The following is a 15,406-nucleotide window of genomic DNA, read 5'->3' as shown; positions in this document are numbered from 1 at the left end:
TTATTTACCATAGCAGATTCATCAAAGGTAACATCCCTGTTGAATATTACTTTCTTTGTCATAGGACACCATAAGCGATATCCTTTGACTCCAGAAGTAATTCCCATAAAAATAGCCTTCTTTGCCCTTGGATCTAATTTTGACTCTGTCACATGATAATATGCAGTTGAGCCAAACACATGCAAAGAGTCATAATCTATATCAGGCTTTCCGTACCATTTTTCAAATGGTGTCTTGCCATCAAGCAGCAGATGGTAAGCGATTAATGAGGTGGCATGCATATGTAACTGCCTCAGCCCAAAATTCTTTGCCCAAGCCAGCATTGGACAACATACATCGTACCTTCTCCAGCAAGGTCCGGTTCATACGTTCTGCCGCTCCATTCTGTTGTGGTGTATGTCTGACAGTGAAGTGTCGGACGATGCCATCATTTTCACAGACCTTATTGAAATGATCATTTTTGTATTTACCTCGATTGTCTGTGCGAATACACTTAATCCTCTTGCCTATTTGATTCTCCACCATCGTCTTCCATTTGAGAAAAATTCTCAACACTTCATCATTGCTCTTCATTGTATACACCCACACTCTTTGGGAAAAATCATCAACAAAGGTTACAAAATAGTGCTTCCCACCCAATGAAGGTGTTTTGGAAGGACCCCAAACATCAGAGTGTACATAATCCAAAATGCCTTTAGTATTATGGATTGTTGTACCAAATTTAACCCTTGTCTGTTTCCCTTTAACACAATGCTCACAAAACTCCAAGTTGCAAGCCTTTACTCCTTTTAACAATCCTTGATCTGATAGAGTTTTCAAGGATTTTCCTCCAGCATGTCCCAAGCGCATGTGCCATAGCTTGGTTGCTTCTGCCTCTTTGTCGTTACTGGATGTCACTGTCGTTGTCCCAATAACTGTACTGCCACGATAGCGGTACATATTATTATTCTTCCGATTAGCCTTCATTACCACTAGTGCACCGGAGCATACTCTCATCACTCCATTTTCTGCAATGATTTTGAACCCTTTTGATTCGAGGGCTCCTACAGAGATGAGATTCTTCTTCAAATCCGGTACATATCGAACATCTGTTAATGTTCTGATCATTCCATCATGGTTCCTTAATCGTATTGAACCAATTCCATATGAGGTAAGAGAGTTGTTGTCCGCTGTGTGGATGACTCCATATTTTCCCATTTGAAAATCCACGAACCAGTCCCTGTTGGGACACATATGATAGCTACAAGCCGAATCCATCAACCATATGTCTGATGATGTTGATGACTCTGTTGTAACTAATGAGAAGTCTGAATCATCACAATCAGCTACATTTGAATCCATAATAGCCTTTCCATTGTTATGTTTGGCTTTATTCTTCAACTTCGGACAGTCTTTCTTCTAGTGCCCCTTTTCTTGACAAAAGGCACATTCATCTTTGATGGGTCTGTATCTTGACTTGGATCTTCCCTTCTTTGTCCTCGTTTGATTTTGAGGACGACCCCTCACAAATAGTGCTTCTCCTTCTCCGCCCTTCTGTTTTTCTCGCTTTCTTTGTTCATAGCTGTACAAAGCCGAACAAACTTCTCTGAGAGAAACTTCGTCATTTTCATGGAGTAGAGTAGTTTCAAGGTGCTCGTACTCATCAGGAAGTGATGCCAACAACATCAAGGCCAAGTCACCATCATCATAAGTTGTATCCATATTTTGCAAATCTGTGACCAACTTATTGAAACTGGTGATATGTTCATTCATCGTGGTACCAGGAACATAGGTGAAGTGAAACAGTCTCTTCTTCATGTACAATTTATTTTGACTGTTTTTCTTCAAAAATTTATCCTCCAGTACTTTTCATAATTTACTTGCAGAAGTTTCCTTTGTGTATGGATATTTCTGCTCTCTAGCAAGGTAGGATCGAATGGTACCGCAAGCAACACGGTTGATAATTTTCCAATCTTCTTCTCCAATAACATCTGGTCTCTTTTCTTAAATGGCAATATCTAGCCCTTGTTGAAAAAGGACATCTAGAACCCGCCTTACCACATCCCAAAATGCCCGGACCCGTCAAAAATTTCTACCGCAAATTTCGCATTTGACACAATTCTTGTCATAAGCGAAGATGTTAATGATGACGTATTATTGACACTTTATGTAGATTCTTCTTGTTTATTGTCTCCCATATTTGACACAAATATTATTTAATAGCTGACGACACAAATCAAGATTATTTCCTTTCTGATGTAGAAGATCAGACTAAGCTGCAACCACAGAGCATACTCAGACAGAACCTTGACTCAGTTACCAAGATAAATCTTTTCTGATGTGGAAGATCAGACTATGCTGCAACCACAGAGCATACTTAGACAGTACCTTGGCTCTGATACCAATTGTTGCGGAAGCCAAATGTATATAGTGTGAATAAGTCACAACTACTATACCAAAAATTATGACAGTCACCAAATAATAAATAAGACAATAAAGCAACAATAAAAGGAACACCAGAATTTACGAGGTTCGGCTAATTTTGCCTACTCCTCGGACACAACCAGTATTTTATTCCACTCCAAAAATACAAGTGAAATAATACTAAAGAGAGAAAATACAAATGCCTTAAGAAGATAAGAAGGCAAATGAGAGGTGTGTTTAAATCCTAAACATTAGGCCTCCTTTTATAGGAAAAATATCTCTACCAAATGGCTAACCCACCGACGTGGGATTTGCCAAATTCAACAAAACCTGGGTGAACATTTCATCAACAAGTGAGATGGTTGAAATTATTATTAACTCTAGTGAAGTTGCTTATAATGCCTGGAAGTATTTTCCCAAAATATAGTTTTTGATGTTTGATGGTAAGTAAAAAAATGCTTTTCTGAAAACTGGGGAAATAATATTAGCATCGAGGAGCTTTTTATGAAAATTTTATTTGGAATACTAAAGATTACTAATAACTATATCTAAATATTAATTGAAGCATAAATCATAATATGAACTTTAAAGTTTAGATATTTGTAAGGGAAAATTGCTTGAAAGAGATTGTTTTCCCCCATTTGATGGTAAATATTTAGTTGAAAAACACTCTTTATCAACCGACCATCAGAATTTTCCTAAATATGAATCTTTTGTTTTTCTGGTAAAAATAAAATGAATTTCCTCATTCAATTATCCCTAAAATCTTGGCACGACAAATATTGTATATTTGCGTAATTTTATAAATTATAACTTTAGTACACATACACGAGCGTCTCATTTTTTTTTTTTCAATACATGCGCACATAGATTTAAATTATATCCACTGCATTTAAGAATCAAACTTGATTTTGATGCATCTGAGATCATATCTTGGATCATCATTACCAGAACATTTGGCATTTCATTTTTGTTTCTGAGAAGCAGTCACTACGTAGTAAAAGAAACACGTAATTTCCGATGAAATTATTAAAGCGGGTGACATCTAGCTGTGATATATATAATTGCATGGTGATGGAGACTTGATGACACATATAGATAGTGAATGTGTGTCCATTTAAAAAAATTAAACCCTAATTTAAAGGGGAGGAAATCAACCCAATGTTTTATGAACAGACAAAAAGAAATGTACAAAAACAGCATTGTTGATGGGTCAATATTTATTTTTACATCCTGTCACGGCCATGAAGGAAGCATCCTTTCTCTTTCCACAAGCTCTATGGTAATCTGAGAGCAAAACAAACATTTATTTTAGCTAGGTAACGAATATATACAACATATATTCCTGGGCTTCAAGCCAATATATGTAGTCTCTACTATAATTTTCAAGTTTATCTGCCTTGCAAAAGAAAGAGAGTTTTAACTTTTAACCGTGGATGGATCTAGCCTACATATTATGTGTTCATCTGAAACTAATAGTTTTGGCTTGAGCTCTATATTTGTGTTTAAAAAGTTTATTAAATAAATATAAATTATATATTTTGAACCCAATATATCAAATGCATGCGTTGTGTTAGAAACAGAACTCAAAATCACAAACATACCCGTTTTCAACACTTTTTTTTTGTAATTCCCATTAAAGGTGATGCATTATTATGTTTGTTTATTTTAATTTTGGATGCAGGGTACAAAGTAATCCTCTTCAATTATCCTCTCGTATCCTTGATCACCATGAACGCCCACGGAATAGAGACATAGGATTTGCAGTGAGTAGTATTATAATAAATATAATGGAGTTAAATATAAATAGGGACGTGTTATGAGGAAGTAACAACACGAAGTTGATTAATTTGTTTAGTACCAACATAGCTAGTTGTATTTTGAATATTAAGAAGATTTGGTGGGCGTTTGGTCATAATAATTGTAAAATTCCAACAAAAAAAAAAAGTGAGAATTTTCTCATTCACAAAACTTCTCGCGCCCTTCTCGTAGTTTTGACTTGCTCTTAGGCTACCGTTGACCGGCTTCGCGAGACCATTTAGGTCTACATACACATGGCTAAGCCCTATTGGGTGGAGCTTTCTCAATCCAAGCTAACTAATAGAAGAAAAGAGAAGAAAGGAAGATCTTATAAGAGGCTCACCCCATCTTTACATAAGCAATTTCTTGAACGGAAAAAATAGATGCTTTCATGGACTAAGTGAAAATGATATTTGGTTGTGTTTGGACATGAATATAATTTTGGGTTGTTTTTGAAGTTTTGTGAGATATCTGAGTGAAAATTTTGAAAAATAACTTTTTGGAGTTTTTCAAATTTTCGAAAAATTCCAAAATTCATCTTCAAGTGAAAATTGAAAACTTTATGGCCAAACACTGTTTCGAAAAGAAAATGAATTTTTTTTGAAAAAAAGTGAAAAAATTCTTATATCCAAACGGAGTTTTGGTTTAAGAAAGTTTCCTCCTAACCGTCACACCCAAGAATACTTTTCTGGCTTTATCCCTGAATAATATAAACAGATTTAAACAACTAGTAGTAATATATAAAAGCATAATTCCTATGCTAATCTAATTATATAACAAAAATAAAATAGTTTGTATTTAGTAAGATATCTAAAACTAGCCGGCCTGTATTAAAACTACATCTGACTTAATTCTCCAACCAAACCCTCCCCCACACTTTACCCTACTTCTTTTTTTTTTCAAAATAGGAAAGCCCTTAAATTGTCTCATCATTCCCTTGTGTCAATCAGATCGATCAAACCAAACAATATAATCATCTCCAAGATACTTTCTTTTCCATGGAGTCTTTTCATAACCAAGACTACAATATGAATAACTCGTCAACTACTCATGATCAAGAAGTTGACCAGCCAAAACTAGAAAATGGAGTTGGCAGATCTTATGAGTGTGTATTCTGCAAAAGAGGTTTCAACACAGCCCAAGCTTTAGGTGGCCATATGAATATTCATAGAAAAGACAGAATTAGAAATAGACCAATTAGTCAGAGTTCGATCATCAACTCCAACAATAAGTATGATCAAATCCAGAACCATGTTGGAGCGGCAGCTCATTTAAGTTTCCGGACATATTTTCCTGCCCATTCTTCTACATCCACTACTGGTCCAGTCTTGGTACACGATTATAATACTGGATTGCAAGATAATAACAATAATCGGCAGTGCCTGAATTTGTTCGGAGATGATTGGCGTGTGAGTTTAAGCTTGGAATTTGGTGCAGCTGGGCATGTAAGAGAAACTATGGAAAAGAATAAGGGTACAGAAGATCATGATCTGGATTTGGAGCTTCGATTAGGTCATGATCCTTAAATTACCAAGAGTATGAAGATTAGTAGTATAATATTGGATCGGAATTATTGTACAGCAACGTGTACTAAGAAGTTCATAAAGTCCAACGCCAAAGTCACTATGATTATTACAGATGGTGTAAAGCAGATTCACGTAGACTGGTAAGTGCGCGATATGAGTACTACTGTTATTTGTTGCACGTTTATGTTTACTTATCTGAAGATCTATCCTACCTATATATTAGGGTTTTGTATGTTCAGTGTATTATCCGTCCGCTCCTCTATTTTTTAATAAATGCGGATTCTATTTTCTGTTTTTCTTTTCAGTTCTTTCGATGGGATCCTTCATGTGCTTAATCCGTCCTTGTTTTGCCCCATCAATTTTATTTTCTAATGAAGCTGTTGAGGAAAATAACAAGGAGATTTAGCTAGTCCCTTCGTGTCCTCACGTTCAAGAATATAATGTATTTATTGCTACATTTTCATTAAAATACTAATTTGTTTTATCTCAGTTGATCCGAATTGCCAAAACTCTTACACAGGTATATAGAGGGTATAACATCTTAAGTATAGGGTACCATGTTTTAGAAGAGCATTGGAGCTAGGCATTGGCTTAGCTGCTTCCTCGCTCTCTCTATATATCTCGTTGATCTTCTTACCCAAATCGATATTGAATTGGACATTTTCACAATGAGAAGAGATAAGGCATGATGTTATTAGGTAAGCTACACTCTAGTAAGAGTCGTCACAAAATTATACTGCATATATAAATAAAATATTAGGTTTAGAAGTACATAACATATATTGAATACCCTTTGTCAGAGATTTTTCTTTTACTTCTTTCAAGTTTGAATACCCTTGGGGGAATTCCTGGCTTTGCCACCGAATGTTATTTACTTATTTTGCTCTCCCATGCAAAAGACTATATCGAAACTACTAGTGGGATTTAGCAACTCCTATATATCTACTATATATAATGACCATTGATAGGTTTATACATCCTTGATCCTATTGATCATGTCTAATGACACAGCTAGAATTGATACACAACGATTATATAATTCGAAATTGGAGCTCTTGCAATAATTATGAGGTACTTTAATATCGTTAAGCACATTGACTTGAACTGAATGAATAATATCCATAATTTGAATTTCTTTCGAGAGAGGGAAATAAGAAGTAACTTCTTACTAAATGTTCTGTTTTGCCCTTCTATTTGAGGGGTAGGACATTTAATTTGATCAGATATTCATACTTTGCTTTAAGAAGGTTTTCTTGGTAGAGCTAGAAACACCAAATCACAAAAGGAAAACCGATGGTGTAATTTACACAATTCCTGCTCCATATATTCTAACTTCCAGATGCTAATTCCTTGCTTATATATTCTTACGCAATGATACAGATACAAGTATATATTGTTAAATTAGGTTGATATAGTGTTTTCTTCAATGGCAACAAAGCATTTATACAGTATTTTTAGTTGGGTTAATTTGTGAAATTGTCAATGGAAGATGCTATTTTCCTTTTTGGCTTCTTCGTTTAAATTTCTCTTTGGTATGCTAGTTTCCTTGGTGAACACATGCAGCTAAAAGTTTGTCCATTTGATCAAGTTAAAAACTTGTTAAACTGGCAATTTGATAATCAGCTACTCCTACTTTTCTTTTTATGAGTAAAATTAGTTTGTAAAATCTTAGGAAAGCAGCTTATTAGATAGCTTAACTTGTTATTTTTGAGATCATCTCGGGTGAAACACATGCAGCTACAACTCCATTTGTTCAAGTTAAAAACTTGTATACCGGCCATATATATGTATATGCAGCTACTTTTCTTTTATGGGTAAAAGTGATCTTAGAAAATTAAAGCATCCTATACGATTTGAAACAATTAAATTGTTATTTAATTTATGAGAAGATTAAAACGAAAATTGTTGGTGTCAAAAAGCTGTTTGGCTTGTTTACTTGGAAAAGAAGAATGTAGTTTCTCCAGATATATTCACGTACACCTTTCGTGTTTGTCACAGAGGCAACTCAATAATATTGGTGTCCTAAGGCCAAGATATAATAAGAGGCCAACTTGTTTAATTATTTTAGATATTTTTGTTGAAGTTATTTTTTTTACTTTTTAAGATGCAATTTCATTTTGATGATGTAACCAATCCCTTTAATCTTTGTTGTAACATTACTAACCTTAGCTTTGATAAGATTTTATTAAGTTTAATTTTGAATTTTTTCTTTTCACATGACCGTCAACATAACTTACTATATAGCATTGCCTCCCAAAGTAACAATCATGTAGAAATTTGTATTTACAAAGATGATAAATATTTTACGAGCTTGAAGCGTGCCTATAGAGATTTTGAAAGAAGATATCTTACAAAGTAAGAGTTGTAAATAAAATTTATTCAAGTTAGAGTAAGAAGAACTAGAACGTAACTGCAGATTTAAGTGCCTTTTATTTCATTTGAATTTTCTCAACCAACTCCGAAAAAAGACAATATAAAAAATTAAACTATGTTACTAAGGATTGGTGACAAGATAGCAAAAGATGATTAAAAAAATTTCTTATCACTATTTAATAATAAATGCAATTAATATTTAATTACATATAAAAAGGGTAGCTTTTGGGGCTCTAATTTTGTGAGGCCTAAAGCGGCCGCATTTAGTGGCTGAGGGATAAGCCGCCTCTGGTTTGTCATCTTTACCTTCTATATGCATGCATGGTAGGGGTCTTGCCAAACCCCCTCCATCACTTCAGGAACCTCCTCCTCGGTGATGGCTTAAATAAAAAGAAACTTAAAAGAATCCACTTTTATTAGGTTATGATGTATATTTAAACCAGAATGGCGGCAATGAAGCATGTACGTTCCATTTGGCCAGCAGTTCTAGTTTTAAAATTTTTAACCTTGATTAATATTAGACCGATCGAGCACACTTGAACAGTTGACCTTGACCCGAGCTGGACTTGACCAAATTAAAAGGCCAAGCAATAATCCTAGAATATCTTACGTTATTAATTAGAATCTAACAGTTAGTATTCACATCCTCCTAGCTTCTCTATGGCTTTTTTTCTAATAGAAACTTAATTATCTGCTGATCTTTAACTGTAAATGAAATTAAGAAAGTTTCTGCTTATGGAGAGTAGAATTACTCAGTTAATAATTAATCCTAACCTTGCCAACTTAAACTTGTCCATTAATCACGGTTACGTTGTTGTAAACATCTGGTATGCGACATCCACTAACGAAAATCTGCGTTGAAAAAGTGCACTAAGCAGAACAAAGCACTCCCTCCTCAGAGAGTCTTCATACTCAATTGAGAATTTTAGTGAGGGAAGAGAAATCCCTGGAATCGACTGCATCCCTTATGAGTCAAGATTCAAATCTCATTAAGGTTAAACTTCAAGATTTTCCTTGGTAGCCTACTTTCAATTGGATGATACCAAATGCATTGATCGAGATAGTTTATTCGCACACGAGCTAGAACGAGGTTATTTACCAAAAGCTTGATCATATTGTTAGGATCAATAGCAATCATATGATTATACTACTAATGCACCAGTGGTCTAGTGGTAGAATAGTACCCTGCCACGGTACAGACCCGGGTTCGATTCCCGGCTGGTGCAAAGCGTATATTTTTTGGGCCAAACTTTCTTTTTTGGAACTAAGGTATGCAAAAAGTTGAAAGAACGGTATGTCATTCTTCTCCTTCTAAACGGAAACATACAGAGGAAAGAATTTAGATCAACTCCAAAAGCAAAAGTTGAGTACAATTTCCCCAGCCCCCTCCCCGTGTTTGCTCGGAGAGAAGAAGAACAAAAATCACCCTCTAGACCCTTTGCAAGTTGAAACCTGCCAATTGCGTCTGTGCCACGAATTCTGATTTTCTTAATCTTTCGATAACAATGCCAATACCAACAAATAGAAGAAAAAATGAAAATGTGAACATACCCATATGTCAAAGCGGATGACTGAAAAGTCTACATCGGGCTAAAACCTGATTCTACTTTAGGAAAGAACGATTTATAGCTCACATGTATAAACTGTGCAAAAGAGTATTTGTGCTATCACGTAATATAACTGGTTGGACGAGATACTAACTTCTCCTACCAGGGGCGGATCTATAGCCCATATTACTGGGCACGTGAACCCATGGTCTCTCTGTCAAACTAGGTATCTTATATACATATTTTCTAGAATTGGTCCAATATTATGTATTGGCACTCATGCTCCATAAAGGTTGAATGGTGCACTTGGTTCAATACTTAATTATTTAATCAAAGAAGCAGAGATCAATTCCCACTTAGCATTTTTTTCCCCTCCGTGGTGCACCCATGTTCTAGAAATCCTACTAGAAATCCTAGATCCGCCTCTGTAGACCTACGTATCATTACTTTCTACAGTTAGTTTAAAAGTGACCTAATTGTATAAATCCTTTTTATCTCTTGAGTACATAAAACTTCCAACAATCATCCAAGAAACCCTCTAGATTCGGTGAAATTGGGACCAACTGTGCTTTGAGTGACCGAGTAAAACTTCGGTTTCTAAGACTCCACTCCATGTGGTAATTAATTCATTGATCGACTTAAAATCAACCCCAGATCGTAACATCCCACCAGGTACGAGGTGTGTAAAAGGGGCTGTGGAGAACTTTCCTTAACTTACCATCTTACGAATGTCCTTTGCTGCAGAAACAACAATACTTTTAGCTCTCTATCAACTTAGGCGCCTGAAATAAAATGTTTAACTGCATAGTACTGATATTCCATTTGACACTGAAAAGCATCTGTTGCACCAAAACATCTTTTACACAGACCCACAAGTCACAAAATTCTTACATTGAGGAATTGGCAGCAGAATTTTGAGTAAAAACAGCATTTCTTTCTGCACACAAAACCACTACATATTCTAGTTCACAATGCTAATTATCTAGTGAGATAGTATACCACCAAAAAGAGGACCACAAATGAGGCTACAAGTGTAAACATTCTTCGGCTTGATTTGGTCTCGAATACCTAAGAAGCAAAGAAGACAGTTCAGATTCTGCAATACAAGGCAAAGTTGGTTTACATATCGTCCAATATTACATACCATCTTAAATTTATCCATTGTTCCAGCCAAAACTCCCCTTGAAGAATCCATATCATTACCCTGAATAGCCATACAGGAAAAGATTGCGCATATTTTAGTAATACAACAAACATAAAAGCATGAGGTAAGTTACTTCATTGAAGTGTGCTGACCATTCTGTCCAGCATCCTATTATGTGTCTCCACTTCCTCGTGTATATCACCTGATAACTGGTGGATTAAAGACTTCATCAGGACAAATCTAAAACTCTTCAAAAGTTCAAGATGCTCATTGCCAACAACACAGCAATGTTAGTTGATGCACACATATTGAATGATGATCCAGAAGAGAGAAAGAAACTTAGAAGAACTCAAATACTTATGTTGCAACAAAAAGCAAAAACAGGTTTTCCAACCTAATCAATGACCACCATAGTTAAATATACATAACAATAAGTTGAGAAATGAGCTTTCTAAAGCATAAAAGGATATCTGAGAGTGTGCTCAATCTGGGATTTCACAAAAGATGTTCTAAAAATGGTGCATAGTATGTTCCATTGAAAATTACTGAAAGATGAATAATTTTGACCTCCCAAAACCATCAGTTGTCTACTAACATTCCATGCCAAACATGGGAAATGAGCATATAAACAACTACATAGCATTGAAGAGACAAAAGGAATCTTCTCTTCAAGGAAGATGGTGTATATTTTACCCCATGAGAGATCAAATAGTTAGGCTCCATCTACTACTACTTACCAAAAAAAGTTCTCCCCCTTTGGAACCTCAATCACCCTTTAAGAGGGGTCTATAGTTCAAATACACAACAAAAATGATGGTGCTCTTTTACCTGACCAGTAAACATAGAAAATGAAACTTAAGCTGAATAAAACTAAAAGCTTCTACATGTGCAGGACTTACTCTTTTCAGCAGATTAACTCTATCTTGCAACCCATCCATTGCTTTCTCATTCTCTTGTTCATCAATTTCATGTGAAGCATATGACGACGAAGCCCTTATACCACCTTCCTCAATTCCATCAAATAGTGCTGCTCTGTTGCTACGTTCCCTAAAATCAAGGATTGTTAAGCAATAGGAAGAGATGGGTGCAAATAAGAATGTTCTTTTACAATTACAAGAGCAAAAAGCAGCCCTGGTTATGAAGTCACCCCACCCCCAGTAGGTTAGCGCGGATAAAGGCTAGAAACAAAGTTGCCAGTTCAACTTTTTGGGGTTTTCTTGCCACTTCAAATTACCCCGGCCATGTAAAATATGAGAGTCTAAGGCTGCAACAGAAATGATAAAGTTCACACCAAAGTTGGATGAAGCCTATAGTCCCATATTTACATCTCATACTACATAAAAAGAGGATCAGGCACGGGGAACATACACATTCAATGCACAAGCAGGATATAGTCATAATACTTTCTTATTTTTATTTAAATGAAGAAGGATTAGGTCATAATACTTTTTCCTTTTTAACCGTAGAAGAGCAAATTTTGGTCCTAAATAATATACTAGCTTAAAGCTTGTATCCATTCTACTTAATGTAATTGCTTTAGAAAACACATGATTTAGCAATTGAGGTGGAAGAATGATAGTCCACACTAATAAAGCATTGGTAGGATGGGAACAAGATAAAATCAACTATGTGCCACCTAATTACACATTTTAAGGTTGTTTTTGAGGTCTAAATACTACCGAGGTCACATATATTTGCGGGTAGTAGTGTCCATCCAGTGAACTAGCGTAAAATCATACAAATAAACTGTGAAAGAGAACTAACAGGATTCTAAAACATACTGCAGAACACAGGAAGTTTTCTTTAAACAAAAAAAAAAGGAAAAGAGAGAGTCGTAAAGTATATAATAATGGCCATAATAATGTAATATCAACCTAGTTGACTGGTCATGCATGTCAAATATAGGTTTGAGATGAGATCAAATTGAGCAACATGGATAGTGAGGATTCATATAGCTGACCCCAACTTACTTGGGAATGAGTCATTATTGTTGTAGTTTTTTAAGTAATATCAAGATCCATGGTAGATGGAGAAATGCATCCTAATATGCATTGGTTAAGCAGAAAAAAAGAGTACAAGCTTGGGCTAGCATGTGGATATTCTGATTACCACAATATCAATGAAAGAACTACACCTCAATCCTAAACTAGTTGAGCCGGTTATATCAGATATGAATCCTCTGTATCTATGCAAGTCCATTTACCACAGTGTCGTGATAATTCAAAAAAAAATCACCTGATCCTATTCTCGATATAAGAAAGGGTACCAAATGATTTAATCTATGCTATTAACATAATTAATGTGATGAATCAGATGATCTGCATGAAAAATCATTGATTAAGAGCAAAGACAGGATAAAGCTCGAAAAAAGAACCTTCGAGAATTCATGGCTAGCAGAGATTGGAGGTCGCACTAGGAATGATGTGAAACTTCGAAACCTGTTAGCGAATTGCAACAATAGATCAAATAATTAGCCAAATCAGTGTATATATATAATATCACGATTGTCAAAGTAACAACCCTAGGGTACAGATGCGAGAAATGATTTGAAAAATCATACACAAAAATGAAGTATACAACGAATTATCGAAAACGAAGAATTTCAGATCTGCTGGAAATTTAGGTGGAAATTGCCTGCAGATGATCGCCAAACGGAGACACTGTAGTTTTTGAGGGTGAAATAGGACTCTTAAATCCTTTTGCTTTATACCGGGAAGATTAGGAAAACCAAATGGATTTATCAGCCAATACTCCAAGCTGCCAGTTCTAAAATACTTTATCAGTTTCCAAATATGTGACCACATTTAACTCTCTAATTTCAATTTATTATGTGACCTAGTATAATTTAGCACCGAATTTTTTCAAATACTTTTAAAATTTATAATCTTAATATGCTACTCACTTTAGCATTTGTATTGATATAAGAAAATTTATATTTGTAATCTTAAACACGGCATAATATTTTTGTGGTTAAAAGATAAAAGTAAAATTTAAATATAAATATTTTCAAATATATGAATATGTAATTCTTTTTTAAATTAATTATAAGGTAATAATGTAACACACAAAAAAAATGAATGAATGGAGTATTATTTAGAGAGTCAACTAGGACCACAACTTTATATTTATTAATAAACATATTTTTAATAATTACATTTGTGATTTATAGTAGTTCTTTTTATTCACAAATTTACATTACCGAATAATTAGTAATATTTGGGATTGAAGAAAGTAATGTTTTTAAGTATATAAATTATATTTTTAAAAATATAAAAATAACAATCGGATCGATCAAAATGTAGAAGGTTTTAACTCTGATATTCAGAACTCTTTTATTTTTTTCAACGGAAAGAATAAATAGGAGTACTAATAAATGTAATCCTCATATTCTAAAAAACTTTAAAAGTGTTATAAATATAATTCTATTTAAGGTGAATGTCTATACTTTAGAAAGATTTTAGGGTTTGTTACTTTTTGGCCAAGTCACTTTACCCCTATAAATAGATGAGTTCTATTCCATTGCAATTCATCCTAAATCAATAAGAATTTTCTCTCTCGACTTTTCTCTATAATACTCTTCTTCTTCTATTGTTTCATAACACGTTATCAGCACGAGACTCTAACCAATTGAGTAAAGACTTTGGGATACGTGCATGATGCTAAACTACATAATATTTAGCATAATGATTGTCAATTGTTCCATGAACTTCCTTCACTAATAATTTCTGGATTTAAGGTAAGTATTTTACCTTATTTTTCTCTTTTAAAATTCTTGAGATTCTATAAATTTGACTTTAAATACAAGCAAACACAATAAATTTTGATTATAACTCTAATAGAGTTTGTAAGAAATTATAACCACCCGAAGTAGTAAAAATTCTATGTCTTGCCATGATCAAATTCATGTATGATTGTGAGCACAAGAAGTTAAAACACGTCCCATTGAATTTGCTTCATTCTCCTTTAATATGATAGCAACGTGTGATAAGTCTTGAAAGGAGACAAAATTATTATCGTAAAGTTATCAATGGTTAGAGACGTGGCAATTTACGAAATTACCATCGTCACTATTGTAGTAATGAGAACAATAAGAATTCTCAAAATAATCTTTCACTCTGTGAAAGTAATATTTGTCATCGATTTGACATGAGATTTTGTAAAGCACATATAGATGATTATGATCCATTTATGATGTGAAATGTGACAATATATGATTTATGAATACATATTCATTCTTGGAAGAATATGAACGTGCTAGTGGTAGTGAATATACCACACTCACCTCTAGAATGAGATCATAAATGGTCATGATCACGTATCTATTGTGATTATGCCAAAATAGTATAGCAATGTGACTATTACAGGGCAAAAGTAATGGAAGCAACATATCTTGCCTATAATAATTTTGACCATGACAATAATGGTATAACTTTCTTCTTGAAAGAAATATTCACCATATGGATATTGATAAATATTTGGTAGTACAAAGTTAATCGAAAGCTCTGGAAGAGTCAGCTATGCTATTTTTTGGAGAAATAAAATTGATTACCTAAGGTATTGTATCGTAGTAAGTCTCAAAGAAACTTATTGAGTTTCTAAAGTATTCGCGAAAG

General features: G+C 34.4%; 2 protein-coding genes and 1 non-coding gene across 8 annotated transcripts; 2 read left to right on the top strand and 1 right to left on the bottom strand.

The window, feature by feature from the left end:
- Positions 1-5,231: 5,231 nt before the first annotated feature.
- Positions 5,232-5,729, top strand: LOC107824562 (transcriptional regulator TAC1-like). The gene has a single exon (XM_016651357.2). The coding sequence runs from the start codon at positions 5,232-5,234 to the stop codon at positions 5,727-5,729; it is 498 nt and encodes a 165-aa protein (XP_016506843.2).
- A 3,528-nt stretch (positions 5,730-9,257) lies between these two features.
- TRNAG-GCC (transfer RNA glycine (anticodon GCC)) lies at positions 9,258-9,328 on the top strand. Its single transcript has one exon. It is a non-coding gene; the product is annotated as a tRNA-Gly (tRNA).
- A 1,109-nt stretch (positions 9,329-10,437) lies between these two features.
- Positions 10,438-13,585, bottom strand: LOC107824563 (bet1-like SNARE 1-1). Of its 6 annotated transcripts, none has more exons than XM_016651359.2 (6): positions 13,428-13,585; positions 13,168-13,231; positions 11,693-11,840; positions 10,946-11,002; positions 10,794-10,853; positions 10,438-10,717 (listed from the first exon to the last, which is right to left on the bottom strand). In XM_016651359.2, exons 2-6 carry the CDS (start codon positions 13,179-13,181, stop codon positions 10,628-10,630), a joined length of 369 nt encoding a protein of 122 aa, XP_016506845.1. In that variant the 5' UTR covers positions 13,182-13,231; positions 13,428-13,585; the 3' UTR covers positions 10,438-10,627. The 6 variants fall into 6 exon arrangements, with proteins under 6 accessions (XP_016506845.1, XP_016506848.1, XP_016506847.1 ...); XM_016651362.2 differs by having other exon boundaries at positions 11,693-11,831; XM_016651361.2 differs by having other exon boundaries at positions 11,693-11,831; positions 13,354-13,582.
- Positions 13,586-15,406: the final 1,821 nt, after the last annotated feature.

Source organism: Nicotiana tabacum, chromosome 22 (genome assembly GCF_000715075.1).
Source record: "Nicotiana tabacum cultivar K326 chromosome 22, ASM71507v2, whole genome shotgun sequence".
NCBI lineage: Eukaryota > Viridiplantae > Streptophyta > Magnoliopsida > Solanales > Solanaceae > Nicotiana > Nicotiana tabacum.
The sequence above is the reverse complement of the archived record's forward strand: the minus strand, read 5'-3'. Positions and strand labels throughout refer to the sequence as shown.